At 48.5% G+C, this 27,845-nt stretch overlaps 12 protein-coding genes across 12 annotated transcripts; 6 read left to right on the top strand and 6 right to left on the bottom strand.

The window, feature by feature from the left end:
• Window positions 1-931: 931 nt before the first annotated feature.
• ABOM_006141 (sugar transporter) lies at window positions 932-2,421 on the top strand (the record flags this gene model as incomplete). The annotated part of the gene is made up of 5 exons (XM_022533270.1): window positions 932-1,175; window positions 1,228-1,338; window positions 1,394-1,793; window positions 1,849-2,157; window positions 2,214-2,421. 5 exons carry the CDS (start codon window positions 932-934, stop codon window positions 2,419-2,421), a joined length of 1,272 nt encoding a protein of 423 aa, XP_022388629.1.
• Window positions 2,422-3,068: 647 nt separating this feature from the next.
• On the top strand, window positions 3,069-4,558 carry ABOM_006140 (aromatic ring-hydroxylating oxygenase subunit alpha; the record flags this gene model as incomplete). Its single annotated transcript, XM_022533269.1, has 5 exons — window positions 3,069-3,411; window positions 3,474-3,772; window positions 3,866-4,038; window positions 4,096-4,321; window positions 4,376-4,558. 5 exons carry the CDS (start codon window positions 3,069-3,071, stop codon window positions 4,556-4,558), a joined length of 1,224 nt encoding a protein of 407 aa, XP_022388628.1.
• A 537-nt stretch (window positions 4,559-5,095) lies between these two features.
• ABOM_006139 (adenosine deaminase family protein) lies at window positions 5,096-6,202 on the bottom strand (the record flags this gene model as incomplete). Its single annotated transcript, XM_022533268.1, has 1 exon — window positions 5,096-6,202. The coding sequence occupies one exon, from the start codon at window positions 6,200-6,202 to the stop codon at window positions 5,096-5,098; it is 1,107 nt and encodes a 368-aa protein (XP_022388602.1).
• Window positions 6,203-8,500: 2,298 nt separating this feature from the next.
• On the top strand, window positions 8,501-10,303 carry ABOM_006138 (allantoate permease; the record flags this gene model as incomplete). The annotated part of the gene is made up of 3 exons (XM_022533267.1): window positions 8,501-8,686; window positions 8,757-10,070; window positions 10,124-10,303. 3 exons carry the CDS (start codon window positions 8,501-8,503, stop codon window positions 10,301-10,303), a joined length of 1,680 nt encoding a protein of 559 aa, XP_022388603.1.
• Window positions 10,304-10,782: 479 nt separating this feature from the next.
• Window positions 10,783-12,100, bottom strand: ABOM_006137 (putative plasma membrane SNARE protein (Sec9); the record flags this gene model as incomplete). Its single annotated transcript, XM_022533266.1, has 2 exons — window positions 10,783-10,842; window positions 10,898-12,100. Coding segments are annotated over 2 exons (1,263 nt in total), but the record flags the coding sequence as incomplete, so codon positions are not given.
• A 480-nt stretch (window positions 12,101-12,580) lies between these two features.
• Window positions 12,581-14,920, top strand: ABOM_006136 (Sec1 family protein; the record flags this gene model as incomplete). Its single annotated transcript, XM_022533265.1, has 4 exons — window positions 12,581-12,658; window positions 12,725-12,920; window positions 13,161-13,372; window positions 13,421-14,920. 4 exons carry the CDS (start codon window positions 12,581-12,583, stop codon window positions 14,918-14,920), a joined length of 1,986 nt encoding a protein of 661 aa, XP_022388601.1.
• A 160-nt stretch (window positions 14,921-15,080) lies between these two features.
• Window positions 15,081-18,337, bottom strand: ABOM_006135 (telomere length regulation TEL2 family protein; the record flags this gene model as incomplete). The annotated part of the gene is made up of 6 exons (XM_022533264.1): window positions 15,081-15,540; window positions 15,599-16,312; window positions 16,364-16,886; window positions 16,941-17,027; window positions 17,081-17,425; window positions 17,476-18,337. The coding sequence occupies 6 exons, from the start codon at window positions 18,335-18,337 to the stop codon at window positions 15,081-15,083; spliced, it is 2,991 nt and encodes a 996-aa protein (XP_022388599.1).
• Window positions 18,338-18,702: 365 nt separating this feature from the next.
• ABOM_006134 (NEDD8-activating protein UBA3) lies at window positions 18,703-20,231 on the top strand (the record flags this gene model as incomplete). The annotated part of the gene is made up of 6 exons (XM_022533263.1): window positions 18,703-18,731; window positions 18,784-18,885; window positions 18,935-18,940; window positions 19,003-19,082; window positions 19,134-19,534; window positions 19,602-20,231. The coding sequence occupies 6 exons, from the start codon at window positions 18,703-18,705 to the stop codon at window positions 20,229-20,231; spliced, it is 1,248 nt and encodes a 415-aa protein (XP_022388600.1).
• A 255-nt stretch (window positions 20,232-20,486) lies between these two features.
• On the bottom strand, window positions 20,487-21,748 carry ABOM_006133 (DNA-directed RNA polymerase core subunit RPC40; the record flags this gene model as incomplete). Its single annotated transcript, XM_022533262.1, has 3 exons — window positions 20,487-21,458; window positions 21,542-21,646; window positions 21,704-21,748. The coding sequence occupies 3 exons, from the start codon at window positions 21,746-21,748 to the stop codon at window positions 20,487-20,489; spliced, it is 1,122 nt and encodes a 373-aa protein (XP_022388637.1).
• Window positions 21,749-22,155: 407 nt separating this feature from the next.
• On the top strand, window positions 22,156-23,717 carry ABOM_006132 (NADH-quinone oxidoreductase subunit D; the record flags this gene model as incomplete). Its single annotated transcript, XM_022533261.1, has 3 exons — window positions 22,156-22,827; window positions 22,894-23,614; window positions 23,680-23,717. 3 exons carry the CDS (start codon window positions 22,156-22,158, stop codon window positions 23,715-23,717), a joined length of 1,431 nt encoding a protein of 476 aa, XP_022388598.1.
• A 921-nt stretch (window positions 23,718-24,638) lies between these two features.
• ABOM_006131 (ubiquitin-conjugating enzyme E2) lies at window positions 24,639-25,450 on the bottom strand (the record flags this gene model as incomplete). The annotated part of the gene is made up of 3 exons (XM_022533260.1): window positions 24,639-24,922; window positions 25,047-25,197; window positions 25,424-25,450. The coding sequence occupies 3 exons, from the start codon at window positions 25,448-25,450 to the stop codon at window positions 24,639-24,641; spliced, it is 462 nt and encodes a 153-aa protein (XP_022388596.1).
• Window positions 25,451-26,234: 784 nt separating this feature from the next.
• ABOM_006130 (serine/threonine-protein kinase) lies at window positions 26,235-27,652 on the bottom strand (the record flags this gene model as incomplete). The annotated part of the gene is made up of 4 exons (XM_022533259.1): window positions 26,235-27,031; window positions 27,108-27,264; window positions 27,318-27,525; window positions 27,603-27,652. Coding segments are annotated over 4 exons (1,212 nt in total), but the record flags the coding sequence as incomplete, so codon positions are not given.
• Between the last annotated feature and the right edge of the window lie 193 nt (window positions 27,653-27,845).

The following is a 27,845-nucleotide window of genomic DNA, read 5'->3' as shown; positions in this document are numbered from 1 at the left end:
GACCGGGGCCAAGCGCCCCCCGCCCTCCAAACCTGCTGAATAACCTAGCAGCGAGGCAGATACAACGCAACATTGTGGGGAGCCATTAGTGGGTGATGTATTGATTAACAATGACACTGGCAATGCGGCTTCCGGTAATTCAGGAATCCGGTTTGGCAGTCACTTGCAATCCAGGCTATTCGTATGTTGACTAACACTTGTTCTAACAGCCGAGGTTGCTACAAATAATGGTTCAAGGGCAGTCTTATATGAACGTCGATTCGCGGATTGTTGACGATTACGCATGAAGAAGTCTATCTACCCCTGGGCCTCATTAAAGTGCCACGGACAAAGGCATGGCTGTAAAGCAACCCAATTGTTCTCTGTGGCAAATATCCGACCAACTAAAGAAACGTTGCGGAGATAGAGCCGTCTGACTAAAGTTAAATTTGTCTTTCCGACTCCAGACCAACTTCTCTTATCGACTCTGATCCCCCTCACGGATGCGGGCCGAATCCGCTGAGGTATCAGACGGCTTTGGTCAGTCCAAGTTTGTCACGAGGCTTTTCTTGGGGAGGTGAAATATAATACCATTATCCAAGAAACTTGGAATGTAGTCCTCATATTGATCAACGGATTATCACCTAGAAAATGAACCAAGACACTGCTGCTATCAGTCAGATGGATACCGAAAAGAAAACAGAAGAGATAATAACCAGAAAGGCAAGTCTCGCAGAAGGCACTGTAACATCTCACCAGGGAGCCAACCATTCGGACTTCAACCAACACGTTATCAACAATGCAATTGAAACAATCGGGATGGGGCGCTATCAATGGCAGCTGATGGTTTCTTGTGGATTTGGTTTTATTGCAGATCAGGCAAGATCTTTTCTAAAAGCGTCGTCCATATCTAATAGGCCCTCAGATGCTTCTTGTTTCCATCAGTCTGGTCATGCCTCAAGCCTCGAAGGAATTCAGTCCTCGATATGCGACACTGCTTTCCGCCGCACAATACGCAGGTTTAGGAGCGGGTGCTGTTATCTTTGGGCTTATTGCTGATTTTACTGGCCGTCGTCTGGCGTGGCAGACATCTATCTTTGGAGTGTCTGTCTTTACTGCCATCTGTGCCGCCTCACCCAACTGGGCTGCGTTGAATGTTTTTGTTGTGCTCTCTGCTTTCTTTGGCGGCGGGAACCGTAAGCACTCCGTTTTCTGATTGAGCGTGCTCATACTGATATGGACATATAGTGGCAATTGACCTTACAGTTCTTGCAGAGTCTCTACCACGCAAGTGGGCCTTCCTCCTTACCTCTCTTGCATGTCTCTGGGGCCTAGGAAATGCTATCACTGGACTGATAGGTACTCTCATTGCCTTCTCTCTTCTGAAAGAGCTTCGCTGACCCACAATGGACAGCCTGGCCACTTGTAGTGAACTTTTGTTGTCCAGCTGGCGCTACTCCAGAAACATGTACCAAAGCAAATAATATGGGATGGCGATATCTGTATATCATCCTTGGGGGATTATGTCTCGCCATGTCAATTCTGCGCACTTTTGCGCTGGGAATGAGCGAGTCGCCTAAGTGGCTTGTATCACGGGGAGAGTTGAACGAAGCAGTGGCATCCATCAATACAATCAGCAAAGTCAACAAATCAACGTATGTGATGATGGTTGATCAGTTGCGTCCTCATGAGCTGGAAGACTCTAAGAGCGCCTTCAAGAAAGTCGTCTCCATGGTGGGCGCATTATTTGATGGCTCGAAGCAGATTCGTTCAATGATATGCTTGATCATTCTATGGCTACTTATCGGCATTGCGTACCACACCCGTCCACAGCTTGCGAATTTTAATAATAAATGCTAACAAGTTCAGATATCCCGTTTATACGGTGTTTCTCCCATATTACCTTGAAGCGCACGGAGCCACATTAGGCGATGGAAGCACTTATCAGACCTACCGCGACTGGTCTATCTCTTCGGTAGTCGGAATCTGGGGACCGATTCTAAGTGCCTTCCTTGTGCAGGTGCCCTTCCTCGGACGTCGACGCTCAATGACGCTGACAGCCTGCGCTTCCGCCGCCTTCGCGGGCGCCTTCACCACCGTCAAGACCGAGCCACAGAATTTGGCTTTTTCCAGCATGATTAACTTTTGGCTCAATGCGCTGTACGGCATCATTTATGGGTGAGTGTTACTTAATCTAACCGAACATGCAATTCGATATTGACATGGCAGGGTAGATATACGCCGGAAGTCATGCCAGACGCATATAGGGGCATTGGCTGTGGACTAACGCTCGCCTGTGGCCGGATTGCTTCTCTTTCTGCCCCATTCATCGCGACCTTCGGGGATGTTACGACGGCTGTGCCTATCTGGGTCTGTTGTGCATTCTTTGTGGTTATCGGAATTGTGTCACTGGCTTTGCCGTTCGAACCGGGGGATTTATGATGACATAGCTTTGTTTGTGCATTCGGAAGGAGAGCATGTGGTACATCGCATGTTTGGCATCTTTATGGTGTGCTGAGGTACCTGAGCATGAGTTCTAAATTTTGTATAGATGTATCTCTTGGTTTAAGTTACAATTCTGCCACAGGTTAGTCAATGAGACTAGAGAACAAACACATCATGACCAAACGAAGTAAAGTATTATCGTATCATTTCAATCTTTCATAGTGCATCTAGTCCTACTGTCGCTGCCTCGATCTTACTAGCATATAATGGTCCTGCAGCATTTTTTACAGAGTCCACGCTACTGATATGCGTGTATAACTCTTAGGAGAAATACAATTCATGCGTAAGGCCACAGTGGAATCATCGAGCACCGGACTCTAACCAAGCCCAGAACATAGCCCTATCCAACTCCACCCGGAAGCGGTCCGGATCCGACAACACCCCCTCATCAACACCAAGATAATATTGATAGAAGATCCAAGATACCAAAGGCGTAAAAGTTAAACACAGTATATCAACTCCTGAAAACCCATAATACCAACCCGTATGAACCAGACCCGATATCAAACATCCCACAACCCCACAAATTTCCATCAAAACCAGAACCCGGTCCTGTATCTATATCCCTTCCATCAAGACCAAAAATGAACCGCCTTTTCCCCTTCACTAAGTCCACAAGCACCCCCACCAAGGAGCAACTCCAAACCAAAGCCCTCCCATCCTCCTGGTACCGCTCCGAGGCGCTGTATGCTCTCGAACGCCGTGCAATCTTCTCCAAGAAATGGATGGTAGTAACCCACCGCACCCGGTTTTCAAAGCCAGGTGATTATGTGCAGCTCAACGTGGCCGGATACGGCTATTTTATTATTAAAGATCGAACGGGTGCGATTAAAGCTTTTCATAATGTATGTCGACATCGGGCGTATCCTGTTCTTCAGACGGAAGGTGGTTCTGGGACTGCTAATATCATTTCTTGTGGATACCATGGTAAGCCATAATTGTCTTTTGGATTTGGGTAAGGAAGCAAACTGTTAACAGTGATTATGCAGGATGGTCCTACGGCCTGGATGGTAAGCTTGCGAAAGCACCTCGGTATCAAGATGTGGAAGGGTTTGAGAAAGAGAAGATGGGTCTCTATCCCATTCACGTCCACATCGACCATCTTGGTTTCGTGTGGGTGAATATGGAGGCTGGTTCCCAGCCGAGCGTCTCCTGGGAAGAGGACTTCGAGGGAGTGGACCAGCAGCCTCGCTTGCGGGGGTTTGATCTGTCGCAGTACCATTTCGATCATACGTGGAGTATGATGGGCGATTACAATTGGAAGACGCTGGCGGATAATTATAATGAAGTATACCTCCATCCCTTGCCCCTTCTTTATCTTCAACTCGTTCGAAGGGAAGAGAGAGACAAGGGAGGAAGCTGATGATGGCCATATGAATAGTGCTACCACTGTCCAACGGGCCATCCAGGCGTGAACGCCGTCGCGGATCTGACCAAATACTACGTCGAGACTGAAGCGGGACATATCCAGCACTTTAATGCTGATAAGAAGGATACGCCTGGCCTGGGAATCTTTAGTACTTTTTATTTCCCCAATGCGTCGATTACGGTTTCGTATGTTCTTATTGATTCTGTGCTGTTGTTTGGTAGCAGTTGCTGAGAAGATTCTAGACCGTCGTTTTGGTACATGATGCGCTGTGTTCCTGTTTCCGCGACGCAGACTCGCATGGAGTATGATGTCTACAGACATAACGACGCTTCAGATGAAGACTTCACCTATATCAATGAGTTCTTTAAGCAGGTCCTGCGCGAGGATAAGGATCTGTGTAATGCGGCGCAGAAGAATTTGAATGCAGGAGTGTTTGTGAATGGGGAGTTGCACCCTCGGGCTGAGAAGGTTTTGTTTAATCACAATGTGTGAAAAGCTTGCTTATGCTAATACGGTATTTAGGGCCCGTTGTATTTCCAGAAAATGGTTCGAGGGCTGGTGTTTGATCATAGGAAGAGAGAAGAGGAAGTTGGGAAGGATATTTGGCCGGCTGTGCCGCAGCACGATTCCTCTGATAAGTTGCAGGAGGAAATTCGGTTTTGCGAGGGATTAGAGTGCTCAGGGAATGGCTCTTTAGTATGGTGAGATGTAGTCGAATGGAGGGTTTATTAGAGTTATGGGATTCATGTGTGGTTGATATCAACCTGACTAGGTTAACGTTTCGAGGTGTCCGTATATGAATAATGGGGTTTGAGTGCTTTCGAGAGATACGGGGTTTCTTATGAAGGTGGATCTGTTTGGCCACTTGTGTACATTTGGAGGTAGCCAATAGTTTATCTGCTAGCATAACGAGGGAATGAAGGATAGTATTAAGACCTCGTCAATGTGGCTTTCGTACAGCATCCTTGCCAGGTCGACAGGATGATAATGAGAAGGCGAAGCAGTAGCCAGAATGCCGTCCCGAAGGTCATTGACTTATCACTGGGAGGATGGCGATGAATCAAAAGCGGGGAGCTTTGATGAGGCGTGAGGAACGAAAGGAGAGGAAATAGAGGGGGAACAGAGGAGGGGGGGTTTATACTCGGGCTGGAGCCTGAATGCCTCACGAATTCAATCCGAGAAACACCTCATGAGTCTAATCAAGGCACTGCAGAGCTGATTGACATGACTCTGGACGCTTCTCTAACTAGGTAAGTTCTCAACACCCAGCACTCTTTCCAAATCCTGAAAGATCTCCCTCTTTGTAACCTCATCTGCCCAGCTCATCTCAACCGCATTCTGAACGAGCTTGCCCATATCCGACTTAGTAAAACCGCAATACTTGTACACCTTCATCATGTTTCCATCAATCCAAACATCATGCATATAAGTCGGATCATCACTATTAATACAAAACTGGACACCCTCGTCCCACAATTTCCTGATCTTAGGAAAAAGCACCTCCGTCGCCTGTCTGCGATGGTACGCATGTGGACAAAGCGTGAGCCCGATATTTTTCTCTTTCAACGCGGCTATCAACTGCGGAGAATCAGTCGCATTGAGACCATGGTCAATCCGATCCGCTCCAGAACCCGCACAGACATTGAAAATACCCTCGCGCATATGCTCCACCACATCCTTCTGGTCAACATCACAGTGCATGGTCACATGTAAACCAGCCTCCTTGGCCAACAGAAACCCCTTTTCAAAGAGTCCCGGAGGTCGATCATACTCATTACTCGCCAGTCCGACCGCATGGAATAACCCCTTCCCCTTTCCATCCTTTGTTCGAGCCCAAGGCAACGCAGAGCGAAACGCCCCCAGTCCTTCCTCGACCGGGTGGTCACGCAGGAAGCAGAAGATCCAGTTACTCTTCACTCCGAGTTCTCTGGCTCCATCATGCTGGGCGCGGAGAAACCCATTCAACACTGCCTCAATGGGAATACCTCGTTTAGTATGAGCCTGGGTATCAAAGAATGGCTCGACATAGCGCACGTTCATGTCTTTTGCCTTTTCGAAATACGTCATAGTAAGCTCGTAGAAATCATCTTCTGTGCAGAGGACCTGGCAGCCCTCGTAATAGGTTTCTAGGAAGGTGGGGGCACCATTGTCGCCATTGAGCTCGCGACGGTGATTGTACGTTATTTTGTATGAGTCAACCAGCGCTTCGTAGGTGGGGTATCGAAGAGGGATGTTGTTTTTGTGAGCGAGCTTCCATCGGAGGGCTGGTGTTAGGGTGCCTTCGATGTGGACATGTAGTTCGACTTTGGGGAGGGAGCTTATGAAAGGAGTTATTTGGAGGCCGTTCATGCTTCGTATCCAACTCTTGATGGAAGGTATGTTTAGGGCTCAAGTTCTCTCAGTCATGCTCTGAGTATATTGTAAGTAGTATCTCAATCTATGGGGACATTGGGCAATGGATTTGAGGGTCCATTGGAGTCATTCCTTCGGCGGCACTGTCCGACAATCGGCCGTTTTTCTGATAAGAAAGGTGCGAAGGATCGGGGGCCGTAGCTAATGACATCCCAAGTTTTAGATTCCCCTCATTGCCGTTACATATCTTTGCGGAGATCTTCCGATGAGTGCAAATAAGTGTTAATTAATATTGATTTCTTGAGTATCTTCGACTTTCCTTTTGTCCAGGGTATGCATTGGTTGCCGTATTACCTTATGTCTATATTTTAAAGTCATAGGTTACGACACTAGATATAATTCATCGGGAAAAGAATGTAAAAGTTGCCACTAAATAGTCCGCGGAAGACAATAATTTTGCTGCCATAGAACTGAGAACTAATCCAAATGTTTGACCATATACTACGTGACTGGTAACAAGATGAACTTGTGAACCCCGAAGTCATGGATCCCATTGACAGTAACATAACGAAGGTACTCGTGGTTCAAACATCGTGGTCCATCAAAACGAGCACGAGCTGTTCTGGATTGCAATCAGCCATAATTGCTATTTGTACATACCGAATGTGGCTTAACGGTCCCTATACGCACGTGCCTTGGTTGTTATGAGTGGGTCTAATATAGTAATGGTCAGCGTTCTGGTAAGGTCCGTCACGTATACAACGCGTACAACTGGGTTCTTTGTTTTCATATTTTATCTACTGGTTAGGACAAGGATTGATAAGGAGGGCTTATCTCTTCTCAGCACGAATATTAAACACCTGGTAATTGTGCCCTAACTAGGCCGAGGAATTATTCATCTACTGTAAGAGGCCACATGTAGATCAATCCACATTCCAATAGTCCTCCCGCGTTCTTGATAGCCTCAGATTATTTCATCAGGTAATCAAGTGCTTGTAAGCAGGTGACTTTCTGCTCGGGCTTGGAGACCTCTCAATTAGCTTACTGACACGGCCAATGTGCTTTTCGAATCCTTCGGACAAGCCACCTGAGAACTCCCTACGTAGACGGTGAGTTTGAGTTGCTATAATTGTATTATCCACACGGTATATGAGACAGCTTGTCAGAGCTACTTCCTTGGGTTGCTATATTGGCTCATTATCTATGACATACGGTAGACTGGAACTTTCAGCTAGAGGGAGCCTTGTCGCACTAAAAGAATCATTCACTAAGAACTGGCAAAGGAAGCAAATGATATACCAGTCGGATATCTGGGCCATATTTCAAATCAACATACCTGGATGCTATATAAGGTGGGCCAAAAGAGGATGAGTGACTTCGAGCTATCTAATGTCGGGAGAATCACCATAAGAAAACTAGGCATTGGGATTCACCTGGCAAGAAGGGATCGCGGAGGCCAATATGGTCGATTATACTTCCAATACTGTTTGTTTCTGTGATATCGAGCGCTTGTGTGCTCGAGCTCTGTTGAGGTTCGAAGCCGCTGAAGATGAACAGTCCTCGAATGAACAATCCAGACGATTGTGGGCAAGAGGAACCTCTGGCGGCTTTTATGTCAGACTATCGAGCGAACATCGCTAGATTTACATTTCACCGTGAAAGCTAGATTCTGTTTAGAGTATCTCACTTCGGCGCGAACCCACCGGATTTAGACCTCACCACACACAACAACTTGGTACCTTGGTACCTTGGTCAACGGTCTCAGGTTTGTGCTAGTGTAGTGAGAATAAAATTCCGTTCTTGTAGAAAGCAAATCCTTAGTCGGTATGACTTATCCTACCTGCAGCAATCCCATCTAAGATTGTAAGTTCTTCTTAATCAATAGTGGGCCTGTGCCCCGAAAGAGTAGGAATCAGCGTCTGTGAAGGTATACAATAGATATGTTCACTTACCACACATCTTGCTTACGTTACATATTTAAAGATATTACCCTTAATTGCTTGTTCAAAGTAGCATACCATTATGTAGAACCATATATTAGGGGTGAGTATAAGTAGAAAGATGAAGTCTACATGACATTAATTTACCTGCATTCCAATCGGTTAATTTACCGACATCTTAGGCTTATCAGCTGCACAGTAGATAAATCATGATAAGAGCATGCCCCCTCCCTTTATTCCTTTTGGAATAGTAGATCTATAAAATGCTATCTCCCCACCAGGCCTTTTGCGCAGTATCGTGAAATGAACAATATTCCCATTATTAAAACAAATCATAAACATAAAACGCGTCATCATGGCCTCGACAGCTCGAGCCATAGACGAAAGCAACCACGATGATAACGCCCAGGTCATTGCCTCCAGAACATTGCGCAAAGTGGATATGCGACTCATTCCTCTCTTGTTTATTACATATATGTTCAATTTCATGGATAAAACCATTCTATCAAGCGCGTCCGTCTTCGGCCTCATTGACGACACAGTATGCACCCATCTATACCCTACTAGTAGCTAGTACTTCCCACAAACCACCCCAAACTAACCGCACCCAGCACCTCGTCGGACAGCAATACAGCTGGGTGTCCAGCATCTTCTACTTCGGTTATTTCTTCTGGGAAGTCCCTACAAACTATCTCATTCCCCGACTCCCCGTCGCAAAATACATGGCAGCCAACACCCTCTTCTGGGGCGCTGTCGTGGCCCTAACCGCAGCCTGCGTCAACTACGGCGGCTTGCTTGCAGTCCGATTCCTATTAGGCATCGCAGAAGCAACGATCACCCCGGCGTTCATGTTCATCACGACAACATGGTATACACGGGACGAGATCCCCTTCCGAACCGGGATCTGGTTCTCAGGAAACTCCATCGGCGGTCTCGTCGCTAGTCTCCTAGCTTATGGCATAGGACACATCGAGCACCCTCTCCGACCATGGATGTGGATGTTCATCATCTTGGGCATTGCCACCTTCCTATGGGGATTCGTACTACTCGCCTTCCTACCAGATAGCATATCAAAAGCCACGTTCCTAACACCCCAAGAACGGGAATTCATGGCGCATCGCGCGGTAATTGCCGGAACCGGACGCACCGAGAAAACAAACTGGAAATGGGAGCAGGCATCCGAGTGTATCCAGGACCCCAAAACCTGGCATCTCTTCGCCATCGCCATTCTAACGCAGATTCCGAACGGGGGTACGCAAAACTTTGGAAATCTTGTCATTAAATCCTTCGGGTTTACGTCGCTTGAATCCACACTCATTAATATCCCCTCTAGTGTGGTCAGCGCCTCTACGATCACTATTACAGGCTGGTTAGCGGGTCGCTATAGACAGATGAACTGCATCTTGATCGTCTGTATTGTTGCTTTATCAATCATAGGAAGTGCTCTGATCTACGCCCGCGCTCATCATGTCCCTCTAGGTGCTCAGCTGTTCGGATACTTCCTCCTCGCGACGGGGCCGGGTGCCTTGCCCCTGGCTATGTCTCTCGTCCAGGCGAATTACAGGGGCGTCACGAAGAAAATGACGATGACTGCCATGATGTTCGTGGCATACTGTGCGGGGAATATTGCAGGCCCACAGTTGTTTAGAGCGAGTGAGGCACCAACGTATCAGACTTCGTTTAAAGCAATTTTGATCTGCTATATCATTTCTGGTGGCTTGGCTATCTCGTTAAGGGTTTATTTGCAGTATACTAATAAGAGAAGGGATCATGAGGAGGGCGTGCAGGGCAATGCTGGTTTGTCGGGCGCTGTTGGAGGCAAGGTGGTCCAGGAGCGGCGACGGGGTGACAATGATGTTTCGGAGTTGGTGAGGTCGGTCGATTTGCGGCCAGAAGATTATGAGGATGTGACTGATTGGAAGACGGTGGGGTTTCGTTATCGTCTGTAGTGGGTATGGTGGAGTCTTATATGCGGTAGTATATGTTGATGATTTATGATGGGCTACAATTCCTGGAAATTTGCCAGGTATTTGACAAGACAGACCTGTTCAATCCACGTGAGGAATCTAGCAAGCTCAGAACCCAGTACTGTGGTCTCAGTAAAAGGATCAACCGCCCTGACAAGTATGCCCAGAGTCCTGGGCTTCAGGAATGGTAGCTGGGTAGAAGAGCTTGACTGAGCCAGTACTGAATGCTATTGACATGCTTTTTCGATAGAGTGCTGGATTGTTTTCGGTCTGCCAGATTCATAATTGGTCATTTCCAACTAGGTGTATGATGAGTAGCTGTGGTAAGCAATCGGAGACGGAATTCCGTACCAGCCTAGTGGATGTCTTTGAGCAGATAATCAAATCTTTATGTTCTACAATAGAGCCTACCATATAACTTGCGGCCAACTTGGCTATAGATCAGAATATGCTCTATTTGACCGAAAGTAATAAGTACCATTAATTTCCTCCAATGCAAACCCCCAAGAATCAAGGTAGGCAACAAACACTAGGATTGAAGATGTGAGAACCCAGAACGCCATGGATATGTAGTTGATGGGAAAAATATGCACAGTGACAATTCGCATTGAAGTTGAGAGCACCAGGCGTCGACAACTTTCCCGCAAATTCTCTATATACCACGGGGAATCTAACGAATCCGGTCCAGCTTGGCGCGGTTCATAGCAATCTGGTCGTCGACAAAATCGCTCTATTACGGAATTAGCTCCTATTCTACAAGCATGGTCGAAATTAGTGAAGCTCACCTTTTGCATGATACGCTCCAGATGGCGGTTCTGCTCATCCAGCTCGCGACCTGTCGCTTTAGAAAGCCCATGCAACCGGCCAGCTGCTCCGGAAAGCAAGTCCAGATTCTGCTCAATCTCGTCCTCCATCGCCTCATCCTCACTATCAGCCTCGAACTGATATTTAGCACGCTCGGTAGCGTTCGTACGCGCTCGTCCGTTATGCTTGCCGGCTTCACGGTCGATCTCTCTGAAAGTGCGCTCCATACGCTGGTTGGTGCCGAAAGCCTCCTTGCGAGTGCCTTCACGTGTTTCACGCTCTTCCCGGTGAGTATTCAAGATCTTCTCATCGCGGTCTCGGCGACGACGGGCGCTGGTAAAAGGGTTTGAGACATGAACGGCGAACATGCTCTTGTTAAGCGTCTTCAACTCCTTTGCCTTCTCCTCGGCAATACGGCCTTCTATCGTGGCAATGTCTAAGCTCTTCTCAGTATCGTGGATACGCTCGCCTTGCGCACCCAAACGAGCAAGAGTCTCCCGGCCTGTCTCCTCGGCCTGTGCCGCGATACGAAGGGCATTCCGGGTGGATGCCACATCACCCTGCTTGATAAACCGGATGTCCTGCTTGATGGTCTGGATCTCTTCCTCTTCCTCTTCCTCTGCTGTAAGATGGCGTTCCTGATAGGTCGAGGTGGTGTATGCATTGCTACCGCCGCCGTAAGAGGGGGTGCCCTCGGAGTACGGGGGTGGTGGTGCACCCTGTGGCTGCTGTTGTTCCGCTCTTTCCCTAGCTCCTCCAAACAATGCTTCTCTGCCAGCGTCACCTGGATCATTGGGATCGGCGCTACCTAATCCTCCATAGCCACCGGGGCCATAACGCGACGCGGCCGGGGCTGGACCCCCACCACCAAATCGATCACCTCCATATCCACCTTGGTTGACAAACTTGTTGGGAGCGTAACCTCCCTGGAGCTTGTTATCGCCAGGGACGTTTGCGCCCGCAGGGGTGTTGTGAGCAGGTGGCTGTTCGCCCGCTGGTAGAGGAGCCACTCCGGCATTGATCTTGGCTTTAGTATAAGGGTCAGTAGGAATAGGCTTTGCGTAAGGGTTGGCGGGAGGCGCGGGGCTCTTATTCTTCGACCTAGAGCCGAAGAGCGCACGGCGGTTAGAGGAATCGTCGTCGTCCTTCTTACGTCCGAATACCATCTTGTAGTAGAACCTGAACTTAGTGCAAATGGGTATGAAGCACACACAAACACATACAGCCAAAATAAAAAAGAAAAGAAAAGAAAACAGCAAATACAGCAGGATATGAGACTGAACAGAAGAAGGTGGAATGGCTCCAATAACCGAGAGGGGGAAGAACTGAGACAGGAGAAAGGAAATGTGAAACTGGCACAATTAAAGGAGACCCTCCTGGGGAATTATTGGATGGAGAGTCGAGACCCCGTGGCGACAAATATTACCAGTACCACGGCTTAATCAAAGGGTCCTTGACAAAAAGGCTACCTAACTGCAATACCTGTATTGTACAGTACATCCATACAAACCCCATGTGGCAGTGCTGGGCGGTGTAGTGACTAGGCCGGACAGGGTTTAGCGTGTACCGTCAAAGCCTCAAAAGGACGTCGCCGAAAACATTCAAGGTTGGCTTCTTTGCCTTCCTCTCCCAATCACACGTCCTCAAGTGCTTCCCTGGCAGCCATGGCGCCGTATTTTGGGTCCGATGCTGACTATTTTAAGGATAAAGCGCGTAGGGATCTGTTGACTCTGCTTGAAGGCGTGAGTAAGGCTCCGGGTCTCTCAAGGCACCAACATATCTCTCGGGCTTAGCTGAAATCGGTGCAGGTGCGTGGGAAGAAGAACCTTGTTGTCAGCCAGGATCTGGCCGGTCCAGTCGGGCTATTTGTCAAGTTCTCTCTACTCCAAGAGTACGGTGTAGACCGAGTGTTCCTACTGGAGAATGCCAATGTGGACTCCTCTCAACGCAATGTCGTATTTCTAGTTCATGCTGAAAAGACACGCCAGGTGCGGACCGTCGCAGGTATGTCGTTTTCTGCTTACCACCGTCTCGTAGTTTTGTTTCTGTCTGCTCGTCTTATGAATGGTGAAGCGCGGACACCACACATGGGACAAACAGTAGATTACGCAGATGCATTCCTACTCTACGTAGTCAAATGATCCCTAAATTAAGAATCTTGTTATTTTATATCAGCTCATCCATAAGGCTTTCTTTCTCAATTTCTCCGACTGAATGCCATCAGAATGAGCTGACATCTCTTAGACCAGATTAAACGCCTACAGCGGAATGGAAATGTTGAACATGAATTCTCTATATTCTGGGCCCCAAGACGTACGCTTGTAAGCAATGCAATCCTAGAAGATGCAGGAATCATCGGGGATGTGAACATCGCAGAACTTCCCGTGCACTTCATGCCTCTGGAGCAAGATGTCTTGTCATTAGAGCTAGATGACTCGTTTAGCGACTTGTACCTGGTAAGCTTCAGCCTTGTCCTGCGAAAGGATGCATATTGATTGTCGCAGCACAAGGATCCAGGCTGTGTCTACCTGGCCGCCAAGGCTCTCATGAGTATTCAGCAGAGGCACGGTTACTTCCCCCGTATAATCGGCAAGGGTGACAATGCACGACGACTGGCAGATCTTTTGCTACGCATGAGGAAGGAGCTTGACGCTGAAGAGAGCTCTGGCCTGACTGACCTCAGCTCCAGGGGGCTCCTCCCAAGCGCAGACACTGAAAGCCTGATCATCATTGACCGAGAAGTCGACTTCGGCTCTGCCCTTCTCACTCAACTCACGTATGAAGGCTTGATCGATGAAACAGTAGGGATCAAGCACAATCAGGCAGATGTGGACACAGCCATCGTCGGCCCAACACCTGCCCCCCAAGCACAAGAATCTTCCAAAGTCCCACAGCAAACATCCAAGCAGGGCCAAAAGCGCAAAATCCAGCTAGACGCCTCCGATCAACTCTTCAGCCAATTGCGTGACGCCAACTTCGCCATTGTCGGCGACATTCTGAACAAGGTAGCCCGTCGTCTCGAAAGTGACTACGAAAGCCGCCACACAGCGAAGACCACAACCGAACTCCGCGAGTTCGTCAACAAGCTACCAACATACCAACTGGAGCATCAAAGCCTCCGCGTCCACACCAACCTCGCCGAGGAGATCATGCGAAACACCCGCTCAGACATCTTTCGCAAGGTCCTTGAAGTCCAGCAAAACAACGCTGCAGGCGCTGACCCAACCTACCAACACGACTCTGTCGAAGAGCTCATCGCTCGCGACGTCCCTCTCAAAACCGTCCTCCGCCTCCTTTGTCTGGAATCCTGCATGGCAGGCGGTCTCCGCCCACGCGACCTCGAAAACTTCAAGCGACAGATCGTCCACGCATACGGCCACCAACACCTACTCACGTTCTCTGCTCTCGAGAAAATGGAACTCCTTCAACCCCGATCCTCCGCTACAGCCATGCTCCTCCCGACAACGGGAACTCAACCAGGCTCCAAAACAAACTATGGCTATCTACGTAAGAACCTCCGTCTCGTAGTCGAGGAAGTCAGCGAGAAGGACCCGAACGACATCGCCTACGTTTACAGCGGCTTCGCCCCCCTCAGCGTCCGTCTCGTCCAATGCGTCCTGCAAAAGCCATACGTCCTCTCGCTCATCCGAGGTGGATCCGTCGCTGCCTCCGCCTCGCCCAGTCCAGCGAGTACCGCGTCCCCAGGCTGGCTTGGGTTCGAAGACGTAGTCAAGAGCGCCCGCGGCGCAACGTTCAGTATCGTCCAAAAGGGCGATGACAAGGCGATCCGTGCCCGACAAACACTTAGCGGTAACAATGCTACCAAGACAGTTTATGTGTTTTTCTTGGGTGGTATTACGTTTACGGAAATTGCTGCATTGCGGTTTATTGCTGAGCAGGAGGCACCGAGGAGGAAGATCGTGATCTGTACCACAAGCATTATCAATGGGGATAAGATGATGGAGGCTGCGATTGAGAAGCAAGATTTCACGAAGACGGAATAACTGGTCATGGGGTACGAGGGCCTTTGCGAGTAATTGTTATGCATAGTTATATCTTAATCGTCATGACTTAGTTAATAACCATGAATGAAAATGATACGCTGAGCACTTTATACTGGATTGTTGGGTAGTGTACGGAGTACACTATTTCTATCTACACAGATCAATACTTAAACCCAGAATTCACGCCCATCAACCGCCCTTGGTACCGTTCCATCACTTCTCCTAGCTTTACCATGACCCCTGCTGCTAACGTTCTAACCTGTTCTCTGGGCTCGTCTCCCTTGACTGAAGGTGTACGGTCGAAAACCTCACCTGCCCAATCCCGCAGCTCGATGACCTGCGACGCGAACTCGGTGACGAGTCGTTCCTCGCCAGTAGAGCCTGATGCGACGTTCAAATCTACCATCGCGAGGAAGAAAGCCAGAAGAGCAGAGAGGATTATGGGGTCATCAGAAACGGGACGTGTGTGGAGCGAGAGGAGGAATGTTAATGCGTCCTCAGTGACAGTAGGGAGGTACGGGGTATGAGGCCCCATAGTAGAAAGGGTGAGGGTAAGGGTCTGGATGAATAACGTAAGGAGATTAGGAGTGAGGAAGGGGTTATATGAAGGTGCTGTTGATCTGTATCGTTGTCAGAATGAGGTCCTGGTAGAAGTGTCATTTATTAGGTAGTACTCACGAAGAGAACTGTAGCATCATGATCTCAAATCGACCCTTTAGTGGGTAGAAGAACCCTTCCACCAACACTTTGTAGAGATCCTTAGCTGTAGATTTCTGTCGTTGGGCCTCTCGCTGCTGACGTTGCTTCTCGACCTCCATTCGGGAAGAGAATGTTCGGACTTTAAGCGCGTTCGGGCCAGAAAGCGAATCGGCAGCATTAGCTGCCAGCGGTTGGAGGGAAGTTTGTGCTAGCTTCTTTGTTAGACTGGCGATTGGAGATTCATTGCTCGAGTATAAAGCTTCCAGATTGGCTGGTAACTTCTTGGATGGGAACAACGTGTCTGGTAGTGTTGGGAGGCCCAGTGTCTTAGCGTCATTCTCGCCATTCCCAGCTATTTCACGAGCACTCAGACCTAGACCTGTCAGAACTGCGGATCGTTGGACTTGAGACAGGTCTCCGTCGAAGAACATCGCAGTGAACCATCGGCCCATCCTCAAAGGCTGGGACACGATCAAGGCGATGATACTCTGGAGCCGATACTCATGGAATTTTGGGAATTTGCTCTGCTCTTGTAAACCAACTATGACAAGAGCCAGCTCTTCGGTATTTTCAACGAGCTCAGTCCCAAAGGCAGTTTTACGTCTGATTAATGAGGGCGCAGTGCATATCGCCAGTTCAAAACGTTCTATATTCTCCGTGTCTCTTAGGCAGATTATGAGGTCGCGGATGTAGCTAAAGCATGTCAGTCACATTTATACAAGAGAATATTCTTGCCCGACTCACACTGGTGCTGTTGGCTTGTTGCGTTGGATTAACGTTGGGTCCTCGTCTGAATCGTATGGATCTTCATCGGGTTTTTCGTAGGGGATAAGGTCCTCATCTTCAGACTTTTCATTTTCGGACTCTATTTCTTCAATGGCCACTATCTTCGCTGTCCGCGGAAGTGGCGGTTTTCGAGTAGCAGTTGCCGGGTTGGATGAGCGTTTGGCAGGTTCTGAGTCAGTTGGCGATTTAATTGATTCCAAAGACCCAACACTGTCTTGAGTGTTGACCAAGTTGAAGTACCATAAAGCCCGTTCGCTTTCCATTTCTTCGAGGTCGAATTTCATTGCTTTCCCTGGCTGTTCAATGAGCTGCGAAATTGACATCCCAATGATCATTCCAAGAAATCGAGCTTTAGATGATGACGCGGCTAAACGGTTGGAAACCGCGTTAAGAAACGCACTCGAACGTCCTATTTCCATCATGGCATTTGAATCAAGCCGCTTAAGGTATCCTGCTGCCAGAAGGAGGACTTGGGTGTTCGCTGAGGTATGTCATTATCAAGGCCTTAACTACAGTCTTAAAGACGTGGGTGTACCTTCTTGGCTCACAATTGGCGCATGCTTAATGTAGAACTTGTCACTAGACTGTTCCAGGCTCTTTTTGAGCAGCGTCATCATTGAGTCTATACCACCCCATGTTACTAAAGACTTTAAGACAATGCTGAGTTGAACTTACCCTTCTGATCTGCAAAGCTAGCCAGCAATGCCCGGCGTAACCCGATAGTCTTTATAGAGCCACCCTGGCCTTTTGACAGCCAATCCAGAAGCTGAGTTTGCATATGTTGGCGCTCTCCAATAATGCTATAACACAGTCCTGCAACAACATTAACATGCTGGTCTAGAATAGCCTCGTTGCTCTCATCGATCAATGTCAAGAAATATTTCTTGTCAACTTCGCGGAACGTAGCTTCCAACACCGCAAACTGCTCCATCGGCCGAAGTTCATCGAAGAGAGAACTATATCGTTCTCGGAGAGTCTCGTTGATGAGCAAGCTGGTGTACAATTCGCAGGCCAAATAATCTGGGTATGAATATCAGTATAAGAAATGGGGTATGAGTAGTGCAAAGTACCTGTATAGCCAAGGCTCAATGCTCGTCCGGTTAGAGAGGCAACCGCTTTCCAAGCATCCCGGTTATCGAAATCAAGTTTTGACACCATGTGACAGATGTTAGTACCTAACCAAGAGGTATATTTAGGGCCGTCTCCAATCCATAAGATTGTACTCAATCCATCAAAATTCCCAGCTAACGTGAGAGCCTCCGCTGTAGCCGAGAGAACCTTGCTAGCAGCAACAAGAGATAGGAATTCTCTCCAGGCAACCTGCTTCTGAGTTGTATTGCTGTAGAGAGCTTCAATATCCATGTATATGCGCAATGTAAGATCTTTGGGCTTCAGGAGAGCAGAAAGAAATGTCAGAATATCTCGGATCTGAATTTGAGGCCCTGATTCTTTCGTCTGTTGGGAGGATGACCGCGCCGCAGTTATAAGTGAGCGGAGTTGAGCCACCAAGCAACTTGTACCAGACACGCTGCTAAAGCATCTCAACAGAGCGGCTCGTAGTTTATTGTCCTCTGGCGTTGAACCCTTTGACTTTGTATTCAATGAGGCCCAATGATCAGGGACCGTGACGGTGCCTAAGGCATTAAGTATTTGAGCTGCTGTCGGACTTGGGACTCTAATATCAAAGGCCTTTGGGATTATGCTTTCATTTGATGGATCCAGTACTTTTAAGACGCCATAAAGTCCCGCGCGGTCAGGCTTCGATTGCAGTACTGTTAATATATAATCCGCAGATGTTGGATCTGCATCGGTGTCGGCTTCTGAAGTGGCTTTATGCCTCTCTAATCCGTCGACAGGTCCCTCCTTGACAATCGACAGAGACGTATCCCGGCCATGAGTAACGGTCTTAACCTCTGTCAATAAGCCGTCCATTTTCTTGAGTAACTGGCGTTGGAAGAAAATAGAATGATTGGCAAAGGTTGGAGGAAATTGTATAAGCGGAGGGGTCACGTGCAGCGGAGTGTATCTGGAACAATCAATCAATCAATCAACGATCCCCCATCTTCACGACCTGCACTTGTTTCCGCCAGGCATAGGTTGTCTCATTTGTGCCCTGAGGATTTAGGTGGCTTTTAAAAAGGAGACTTGTATTTATCATCGACTCTTCTGAAACACTCATTTTAGTGAAGTGTACAGCTCGAGCTACTGGCGTCATTAACTACGGATGCGGTGAAATCAACTAATTACAGAGACGCCCATTGTAGCCTAGATTGAATAGAGCGCAACCTTTGCCCAATATGGCTTCCGCAGACTCTTACCTTAGGTGGTAAGATGCCCTTCTCACTTTTATCATTAATAGTTTCGCTTACTCCACGCAGGAAACACCTCCACAAGGTTTTAACCAAGCCGGGACCTTTCAGCGATGAAGACTGGGTGCCTGGTCCGGAAACCATTAGTGCTTTGGAGACGTCAAAAATTCTGTATGTTCTGAAGTGATTAAGCAAATCATCAACCACTAACGTAGCCCAGAGTGATGTATGTATATACGCGCCCCTCCTGTTGTAGATGGGTATGGTCACTAAGTGAAACGATCTTAGCGGGGCTGGAGGTCTAGGATGCGAGATCCTGAAGAACCTTGCTTTGTCCGGTTTCAAGGATATCCATGTTATTGATATGGGTGAGTCTTTCCCCTATCACTTTGTCCTGGGTCCACAGCTAACTATAACAGATACCATCGACATCTCTAATCTGAATCGTCAGTTTTTATTTCGTCAGTCTGACATCGGCAAACCTAAAGCCGAGGTTGCGGCTGCTTTCGTAGAGAGACGAGTCAAAGGCGTCAAAATTACCCCTTATGTAGGGAAGATTCAAGATAAGGATGAGGATTACTATATGCAGTTCAAGATAGTCGTTTGCGGTCTCGATAGCATAGAAGCAAGACGATGGATCAATGCCACCCTTATTGGCATGGTTGATCCTGAAAACCCTGAGAGCCTGAAGCCTCTCATTGATGGAGGAACTGAAGGTATGGAATTCGACCACCCTGGGCCATCACAGGAGGCTAACAAGGACCAGGCTTCAAAGGGCAGGCGCGTGTTATTCTACCAACTCTGTCTTCGTGCATTGAATGTCAGCTTGACATGCATGCTCCCCGCCCTGCGGTTCCGCTATGCACAATTGCGACTATACCTCGCAGCCCCAGCATTGTATCGAGTGGGCGCATCAGATCGCCTGGCAGGAAAAGCGCAAGGACGACCCTTTCGATAGTGATGATCTGGACCACATTAATTGGCTGTACAATGCGGCTCTGGAGCGAGCAAAGCAATTCCATATCCACGGAGTCACCTTCCAGATGACCCAGGGTGTAGTCAAGAACATCATTCCTGCAATCGCCTCTACAAACGCCGTCATTGCCGCTGCGACAACATCTGAGGCATTAAAGATCGCCACATCGTGCAACCCGTACCTTGACAACTATATGATGTACGCCGGCGAAGAAGGTGTGTACACCTATACGTTCGAGGCTGAAAAGAAACCGGATTGCCCTGTCTGTGGCAACCTCGCGCGAAGCATGACCGTTGATCCGGACATGACGCTGCAAGAGTACATCGACACTCTTGGCGACCGGCCGGAAGCTCAGCTTAAGAAGCCTAGCATGAGAACGGAAGAAAAGACACTCTACCAGCGTTTCCCGCCTCAATTGGAGGAACAGACCAGGGCCAATCTAAACTACAAGCTTAGAGATTTAGTAGAAGACGGGCAAGAGATCGCAGTCAGCGACCCCGCTTATACTATCGATTTCCGCTACCGGTTGCTGTTCAAATAAGAATAACAACTTTTTACTCTTCATATGAGATATGAGTCGTTACGATAAATACAAGACTTTCTTGCTAGATCAAGGCTTCAATATCAATTGTGCGTTTTCTATATGACAAAAATCGCCCTATCCAGACTCCCAACAAAAGAAGGTCTTGACCAACTTTTATGAACTGTACAAACTCGCAAAATAGCAAACGAAACCAACGCCGACCATGCATTAAAGATTTTAACATGAAGTGCGGGAACATAGCATAGAGCACGTTCATCGCATAAGATCTGCCAATCCCCGCTTCCATCTGGCGCATTTGAGCTTCAGGACCTTCACGCTTTCTAAGAAAAGGACATCGCTATCGAATTGGCCTGTGCTCTCGATGTTGAAGATGAAATGGTCGCGGACGCGACCGAGCTTCACCTTGCCCTGGAACTCCTCATGTCTGAGACATTCCCTGCTAACAGTATCCTTGAAGGCGTCGCGAACAACAGCCTTCGTCTCGCCTTCGTGGCCCTCGTATCCGCTCCCCTGCTTCGCGGCCTCTTCCCGGGTAACAGGCTCCAAACCAATCACACCCCTAGGGAAGCACTTGGCGAACTTCTTAGCATCTTCTCCAACAATGGGGCGCAAAATCTGGATGTCGGGAAGCAAGCGGTACGAGGCGGTAGCAACAGGCGAGAACTTAGCATGGTCGGCTCCGATACCCTTGATACAGTGCATTTCCAGGTCGATCTTCTGACCCGGGCGAAGCTTAGCGATCAGGATGTCTGGGTTGACCGGCTGGATGGCATCCTCGCCAGTGAAGAATTGCTCCTGACGTCCGACAGGGTGGAAGGTAATGTCTCTGGCGTAAACATGCGCATTCTTGTATAGCTTTCGGGGGTCATTCTCCGAGGAGTTGGCGTTAGGGTTCTCGGTACATTCGATATCCAGTCGCAAGACGATGGTATTGTAATCGGAAGGATCACTGCCCTCGGGTTCATCCTCGGTAGCCTTCTTGAACCAGCGCATCCAGTTTATACCATCCACGGAGCCCTTCAGTGGAATCAGACCCAATCGCTGTGCAAGCACTTCATCCTGGATAACGGAGGTGTTGTTGTGAACGAAGACGAACTCGATGGCTACGCTGGGCACTTCAGCCATGACAATACGGCGGAAGGCATTTGCGATCGAAGCGTCGACGCCGATGAGAGAGAAGGAAGATTCGAATCTTTCATTGCGATGGAACTCAACATTGAACTCCTGTGGAGCAAAATAATGTAAGCACACGCAGAACATAGAGGCAGGTAAGTGCATAGAATGCAAGGGAGAAGCCAGGACTGTACATTTCTAAATTTCTCCAAATTCCACTCATGCGACTCACCCGGCCAGTGACCTGGGAAGTCTGTGGAGGGGATGTTGGAGACTGTTTCCAGATTGATATCGACGAGCTAGGAAATAATTAGCATAGTAAGCAAACGCGAATAGGTGCTGATAGGATATATTACCCTCCGGCGATCAAGCTCCGCCTGTGAAGGAACGAGAGGCGCCATGGTGGGTGAGTAATTTGCGGGTATCAAGTCGTTGACGATATGGAGAGAAAAAGGGAAAAAAGTTCTTTAGAAAACCGGCAGTATGTCTGCAGGTCGAAGGCGGAGAGTACGCCTCACTATACTGCACCCGGAATGGCAGACAACTCGGTGGAAGGGCGGCCCGTGATTTACCGATTTCCCTTGCAGTGTGAGCTAGCGTGGGTGCAGAATAAGACGGAACTGAAGACCAACCAGAGACGGCCTGATGACCATAAGCTCCTCCTCACGTGACCGTCCAAATTGTAATTCAGCGCAACCTCCAAGCATCAACCCGTGTAGACCACTCCGCAGAGTCCCTCCATCAATTGCGTCCGGACTGAGGACCGACAACCTCCAATTCCTCCTCGTCCTTCTCCTCTCTCTTCCGAATGGCTGCTTCCTTTACTCGCCTGGCGGGCGGTGCGCCCAAAAGGCTTTGTCTCCGCCCCTCCAACTTCACCAAATACAACGCCATCCCCAGATCCCGCTCGATAGCGACGTCGCTTCCTCGTCGGCAAGCGGAGCCGACCAGCTACCAGGCTACCAGACTTATTCCCACTGATCCCACCTTCACAAGTCTGGCTAACAAGGAAGGTCCCCAAGAACCCGATGTTGCCGCTGGTCTCGAATCCGAGAGCGAAGGGGTCGGCCGCAAAATCCGTCACTACACAGTCAACTTCGGCCCTCAGCATCCTGCTGCTCACGGTGTGCTTCGACTGATTCTGGAGATCAATGGTGAAGAGATTGTCCGCGCGGATCCTCACGTCGGATTGCTTCATCGTGGTACCGAGAAGTTGATCGAATACAAGACCTACATGCAGGCTCTGCCTTACTTCGACCGATTGGACTATGTCTCCATGATGACGAATGAACAGTGCTACTCCCTGGCTGTCGAGAAGTTGCTGAACATTGAAATCCCTGAGAGAGCCAAGTATATCCGGACATTGTTCGGAGAGTTGACCCGTATTCTGAACCACCTCATGTCCGTTCTTTCTCACGCTATGGACGTTGGTGCTCTTACGCCGTTCCTGTGGGGTTTCGAGGAGCGTGAAAAGCTCATGGTAAGCAACATTAATTTCACCACAAGCACATTAGACAAAGTAGCTGATGGTCAATCCCTCGCTTAGGAATTCTACGAGCGTGTCTCCGGTGCCCGTCTCCACGCCGCCTACGTCCGCCCCGGCGGTGTGTCCCAGGATATCCCCCTCGGCCTTCTCGACGATATCTACCAGTGGGCTACCCAGTTCGGTGACCGTATTGACGAGACCGAGGAGCTGCTCACCGATAACCGTATCTGGAAGGCCAGAACCCAGGGCGTTGGTGTTGTCAGCGCCGCTGATGCACTGAACATGAGCTTCACTGGTGTCATGCTTCGTGGCTCTGGTGTGCCATGGGATATCCGCAAGTCCCAGCCATATGACGCTTACGACCAGGTTGAATTCGACGTTCCCGTCGGTGTCAACGGTGACTGCTACGATCGCTATCTCTGCCGTATGGAGGAGTTCCGCCAATCCCTCCGTATCATACACCAGTGCTTGAACCAGATGCCCGCTGGCCCTGTCAAGGTCGAGGACTACAAGCTCTCGCCACCCCCTCGTGCAGCTATGAAGGAGAACATGGAGGCCCTCATCCACCACTTCCTCCTCTTCAGCAAGGGTTACGCCGTTCCCCCGGGTGAGACCTACTCTGCCATTGAGGCCCCCAAGGGTGAGATGGGTGTTTTCCTGGTCAGTGATGGCAGCGAGAGACCCTACCGTTGCAAGATCCGTGCTCCTGGTTTTGCCCACTTGGGTGGTTTCGATCAGATCGCTCGCGGTCACTTGCTGGCAGATGCTGTCGCCATTATTGGTAAGTCCCCATAACTCTAAAACGCCCACAACCTGGTCGAACGTTCTGCTAATCTTCAAATCCAGGTACAATGGATCTGGTGTTCGGTGAAGTCGACCGGTAGACAAATAAAAACAAGAGGAATCTCCAAAGCTTCTGTAAACCGACTTTAACTTGATTCTTCCAAAGAATAGAAAAGAAGCAAAGATAAAGCTCTTTTAAAAAATAACCTTCCATCTACCTCTTGGTTTTTCTCCGTGCTCAATCTCATCGCAGTGGTGCTGTTGGATCATCATCATCACCACCTCGCTGTACCAATTCCGTTTTTTAATGGCGTTGTCTGTTTCCTTTGTTTGTCGACTCTACCTGAATCCCAATCTCTATCTCTTTTCTTCCCATCATCTACCCTGTGTATAGTGACCGAATTTCAAGTTACAATATCATGTGTTAACTAAATGTGGGTTTTATAATTGTAGGTTTTTAGAATTGTATGTGTAACGTGCCTAGCATATTACTTATTACTTAATAAAAGTGATGGTTATACTATTTACTGGTCAGTGTTACGTAGGGGAACAGAAGATATATTTCGGTAGTTGCAAGATATATATATACATCGATATCGATGGTTATCCGTTTTCTAGCGATACACTGAACAATGAAAAAGTAGGAAAAGTAGGACAACGAATATCATTACAAAAATGGAACTATGCGAATAAAATATGTAATTGATAATATATGTTGATCCAAGTTAACTACTAGCCCACTCCCAAAACGCCCATAAAACATGCGCCTATGCAAATGCAACTTGAGAATGGAAATATCAACCAACTAACGACCGAATGCATAAGTTTGAATGTGTACTAGATCAGCAATCGGCAGTCCTCTGGATAAGCTTGGGTGATTGTGGAAGACCAGCTGTCGGAGGAGGGTAGATTGGTCCTAGGACATGTAAGAGCAGGCTGAAATGTTTACTATCGTTTGGGAAACAAAAGCATGGTGTTCAATCTTGACAGCGAGCCACCTTTGACAGTACCATCGTACACAGTTATACGTTGTCGTCGTCGTAGAAGAAGTTGATGTCACGGGGCCGGCGTCGGTTGTACGAGACGAAGTCACTGTCGCCTGGAGGTCGTTCGTCGCGCGTGTTTGCGGTCAGCATGCTTTGAATGCTCATGCAGACGCTCTCAACTGTTTGTACAGGTGACCAACCTGCAGAGCTTAGTAGGTCTAGGCATATGATTCCGTTGCTGTATATGTGCGGGTGGATCGGGATCGGACGAGGGGTCTCAGATGCGTTAGGCAGCTCGATGAACTGGACTTCCGGCGGCTCTGTGCGATGGAGTGTTGCTTAGTATGATCAATGTAACAAAAAGCAAAGGGGGAAAAAATTGAAAACTAAAATATAAAGAGTAATACAAGATAATGTAACACCAGGGTGCAAAATCAAACGTACCTATTGGGTACTTGGACGAGAACGTAAACTTGAGCCGATAGATCTGATTCTGATAAAGCGGATTGTCGTCCAGGACTCGGATATCCATCTGCCACTCTTCCAGATTCTCCGATTTAGCTATTGATATACCGGGTGGCAGATGTTCCTTCATCTAAATCAATTACCACAGTTAATTCTTCTGTGCATAATTGACACTGGGCATGACAGTATATAGCAAAGACGTGACGCTGCTGTTGACTGGGGTCGTAACTTGTCTTGCAAAGCGGTAGACAAAATTGGGGCGTGAGGGATAGAAGGGGACGTAGGTACCTTGAGGAGCTCCTATTATTGCGCCAAGTTAGTCTGCGAAATACTGATTCAACGATGGGTACAATTACCTTGCTCAAGCGCTTGCCCGCAAACATGGTGAGAGAGATGCTTTTTAGATCGTTGGTATCTTGTTCCCAGTACTGCGGAATAGGTTTTTGACCAGACTTTTTCTCTTCGCACACTAGTTACTCCCATAGGTAGCAGAATCTTTGAGCCGCAAAGATGTATGACGTCTGACTCTTAACGTGGGGCGATCCACCGCCTCGGAAATGTTGCAGCGACGTGAGGAAGGTTGAAGGGGAGGAATGAGGAGGTGGGCAAACACAGGAGAGGTTCAAAAGTCGTAGAGGCGTAAGTACTATTGCTCGGAGAAGAAGAAGAAAAGCAGCAAGCCGGCCGAAGGCATATCAGTGATTCAACGACCGCCGGACGTACCTTTATACTAGTACACCCCCCAGTCGATCACCTGCCTGGGGCTCACTTCCCCGACACACATCATCTGATTGGCTCACGCACCGAGTGGTCGAATGGTGGCCTGGCACGTGATGCTTATCCACCTGATAAGGTCATTCTCTAAAAGACTACGTGGACAAGGACTAGTATATTTAATGTTTGAATAACGGAAGAAGAAAAAGCTGTTGATGGTATGGAAACGAAGGCAAAAAGAGACAGTCGAGCCAAAAGACAAGTGATTTTGAAGAACGAGTACCGAAAGCTCTCAAGAATAACAACACAGTTACTGTATACACCATTCGGATTATGGACGGGGAATCATGAAGATAATATTCACAAAGCAACTCAGATGATGTGTCTTGACCTCGAAACTGGCCAGGGAAGGATGAATGAGCTCTCACTTTGAACGCCATAGCATAATAGAAATCAAGCATGAGTATTTTTCTCTCGAGCCTCACGCTCGAGTCTCTCACGCTCTTCGGTGTCCTTCTGCTCACGAACCTTGGCAAGAACAACCTCGCGGAAGATAGCTCCGCGTGCAACCTTGCTCAAACTCCGCTTCTTCGTTGTGCCAGCCTCAGCTTCACCATTAGCTGACGGCTCGGCTGGGGCAGATCCAGATTTGCTAGGCTCCTCAGCAGAAGCTGCCATGTCAGCAGGGCTAGGGATGTCATCCTCATCCTCTTCGTGCATCTTGAGTGCCTCGATGCGGTTGGCCAGTTTGATGATCTCAATACCTCTCCTGAGGCGAGACTTGGCAATGTAGGCGCGGATTTCAGGCAGCAAGTCACGGTCACTGGCAGATTCGCCCTTCAACCAGGGATGCTTGAGGGCTTCCTCGGATGTGACACGCTTTGATGGATCCGGCTGGAGCATCGTAAGGATGAAATCCTTGGCATCTTTTGAGACATCTCGCCAGTAGCGTTCATGGAAAATAATGCGTCCACTACGGCACTCTTCAATCAGATCGGACAGGCTCTCGGACCGGAAGGGTGAATAGCCACACAGTAGGGTGTATGTGATGACACCCAGAGACCACATATCGACGGCCTTGCCGTGGCCTTGTTTGAGCATAACTTCGGGTGCGGCATATCCAAATGATCCAGCCATGCTAGTCAATACTTCACTGGGACTGTCCAACATCTTGGCAATGCCAAAGTCGGCTAGAACCAAAGGCGAGGATGGATCACGGGTGAGGTAAAGCAAGTTTTCTGGTTTTAAGTCTAAGCAATTCAGACTCAGAGTTAGCGCATAACACAGTATCATACAAGGCGAGAAGGTTGAAGGTGCAAAACGAACCTCGGTGGACAATATTCCGTTCATGCAGATAATTGACTGCGTCTAGCACTTGCCGAATGGTTTGAGATGCATCCTTCTCTGTAAATTTTCCGTAGTCGCAAATTCTATCGAACAGCTCACCACCGGTGGCTAGTTGGGTGACAATGTAGAATTTGTCCTTTACCACCGTTAAACTATAGACACTGGCATAGCGCGGTGAAAGGCACGCACCTTAGATTCGAACCAATCGACAAAATGGACGATGTTCGGATGATCAAGGGCTTGCAACATCTCCAACTCATCGTAAACCATCTGCTCGTTGCCCCGGACATTTTTCTTCAGGATGATTTTAACAGCGACTTTTCCACGACTGCAGTCTGCCTCACGGACAATACCGTACGTTCCAGCACCAAGTGTTCTCCCAAACTTGTATAGTTGTCTAGAAAAAGCTCTCACTCGTTACTAACTGTCCAATGGCATGTCAACGAATCGATAAACACAAGGGAAAGGCCGTACTTTTTCTCATAACTCTCGGGCTGTCCCGAGAGCTTGTTGAGCATATTAGTGACTATAGAGCAAAACAATAGTCAGCGCATTTGCCACAATACTTTCAAAACGCCAAATAACCAAGGTCGGTAGTCCAGGGGGTGAGCCAAAAACCAGGCGATGTAGTATGCTCAGACCATGTAACCACGAGGAGATGAACAATAGCCAAAGGCTTGCGCCATTGCTCCACAGAGCTATCGCGACAGTTGACGA

This window comes from Aspergillus bombycis (genome assembly GCF_001792695.1).
Source record: "Aspergillus bombycis strain NRRL26010 chromosome Unknown contig00049, whole genome shotgun sequence".
In the NCBI taxonomy this organism is placed as follows: Eukaryota; Fungi; Ascomycota; class Eurotiomycetes; order Eurotiales; family Aspergillaceae; genus Aspergillus; species Aspergillus bombycis.
The sequence above is the reverse complement of the archived record's forward strand: the minus strand, read 5'-3'. Positions and strand labels throughout refer to the sequence as shown.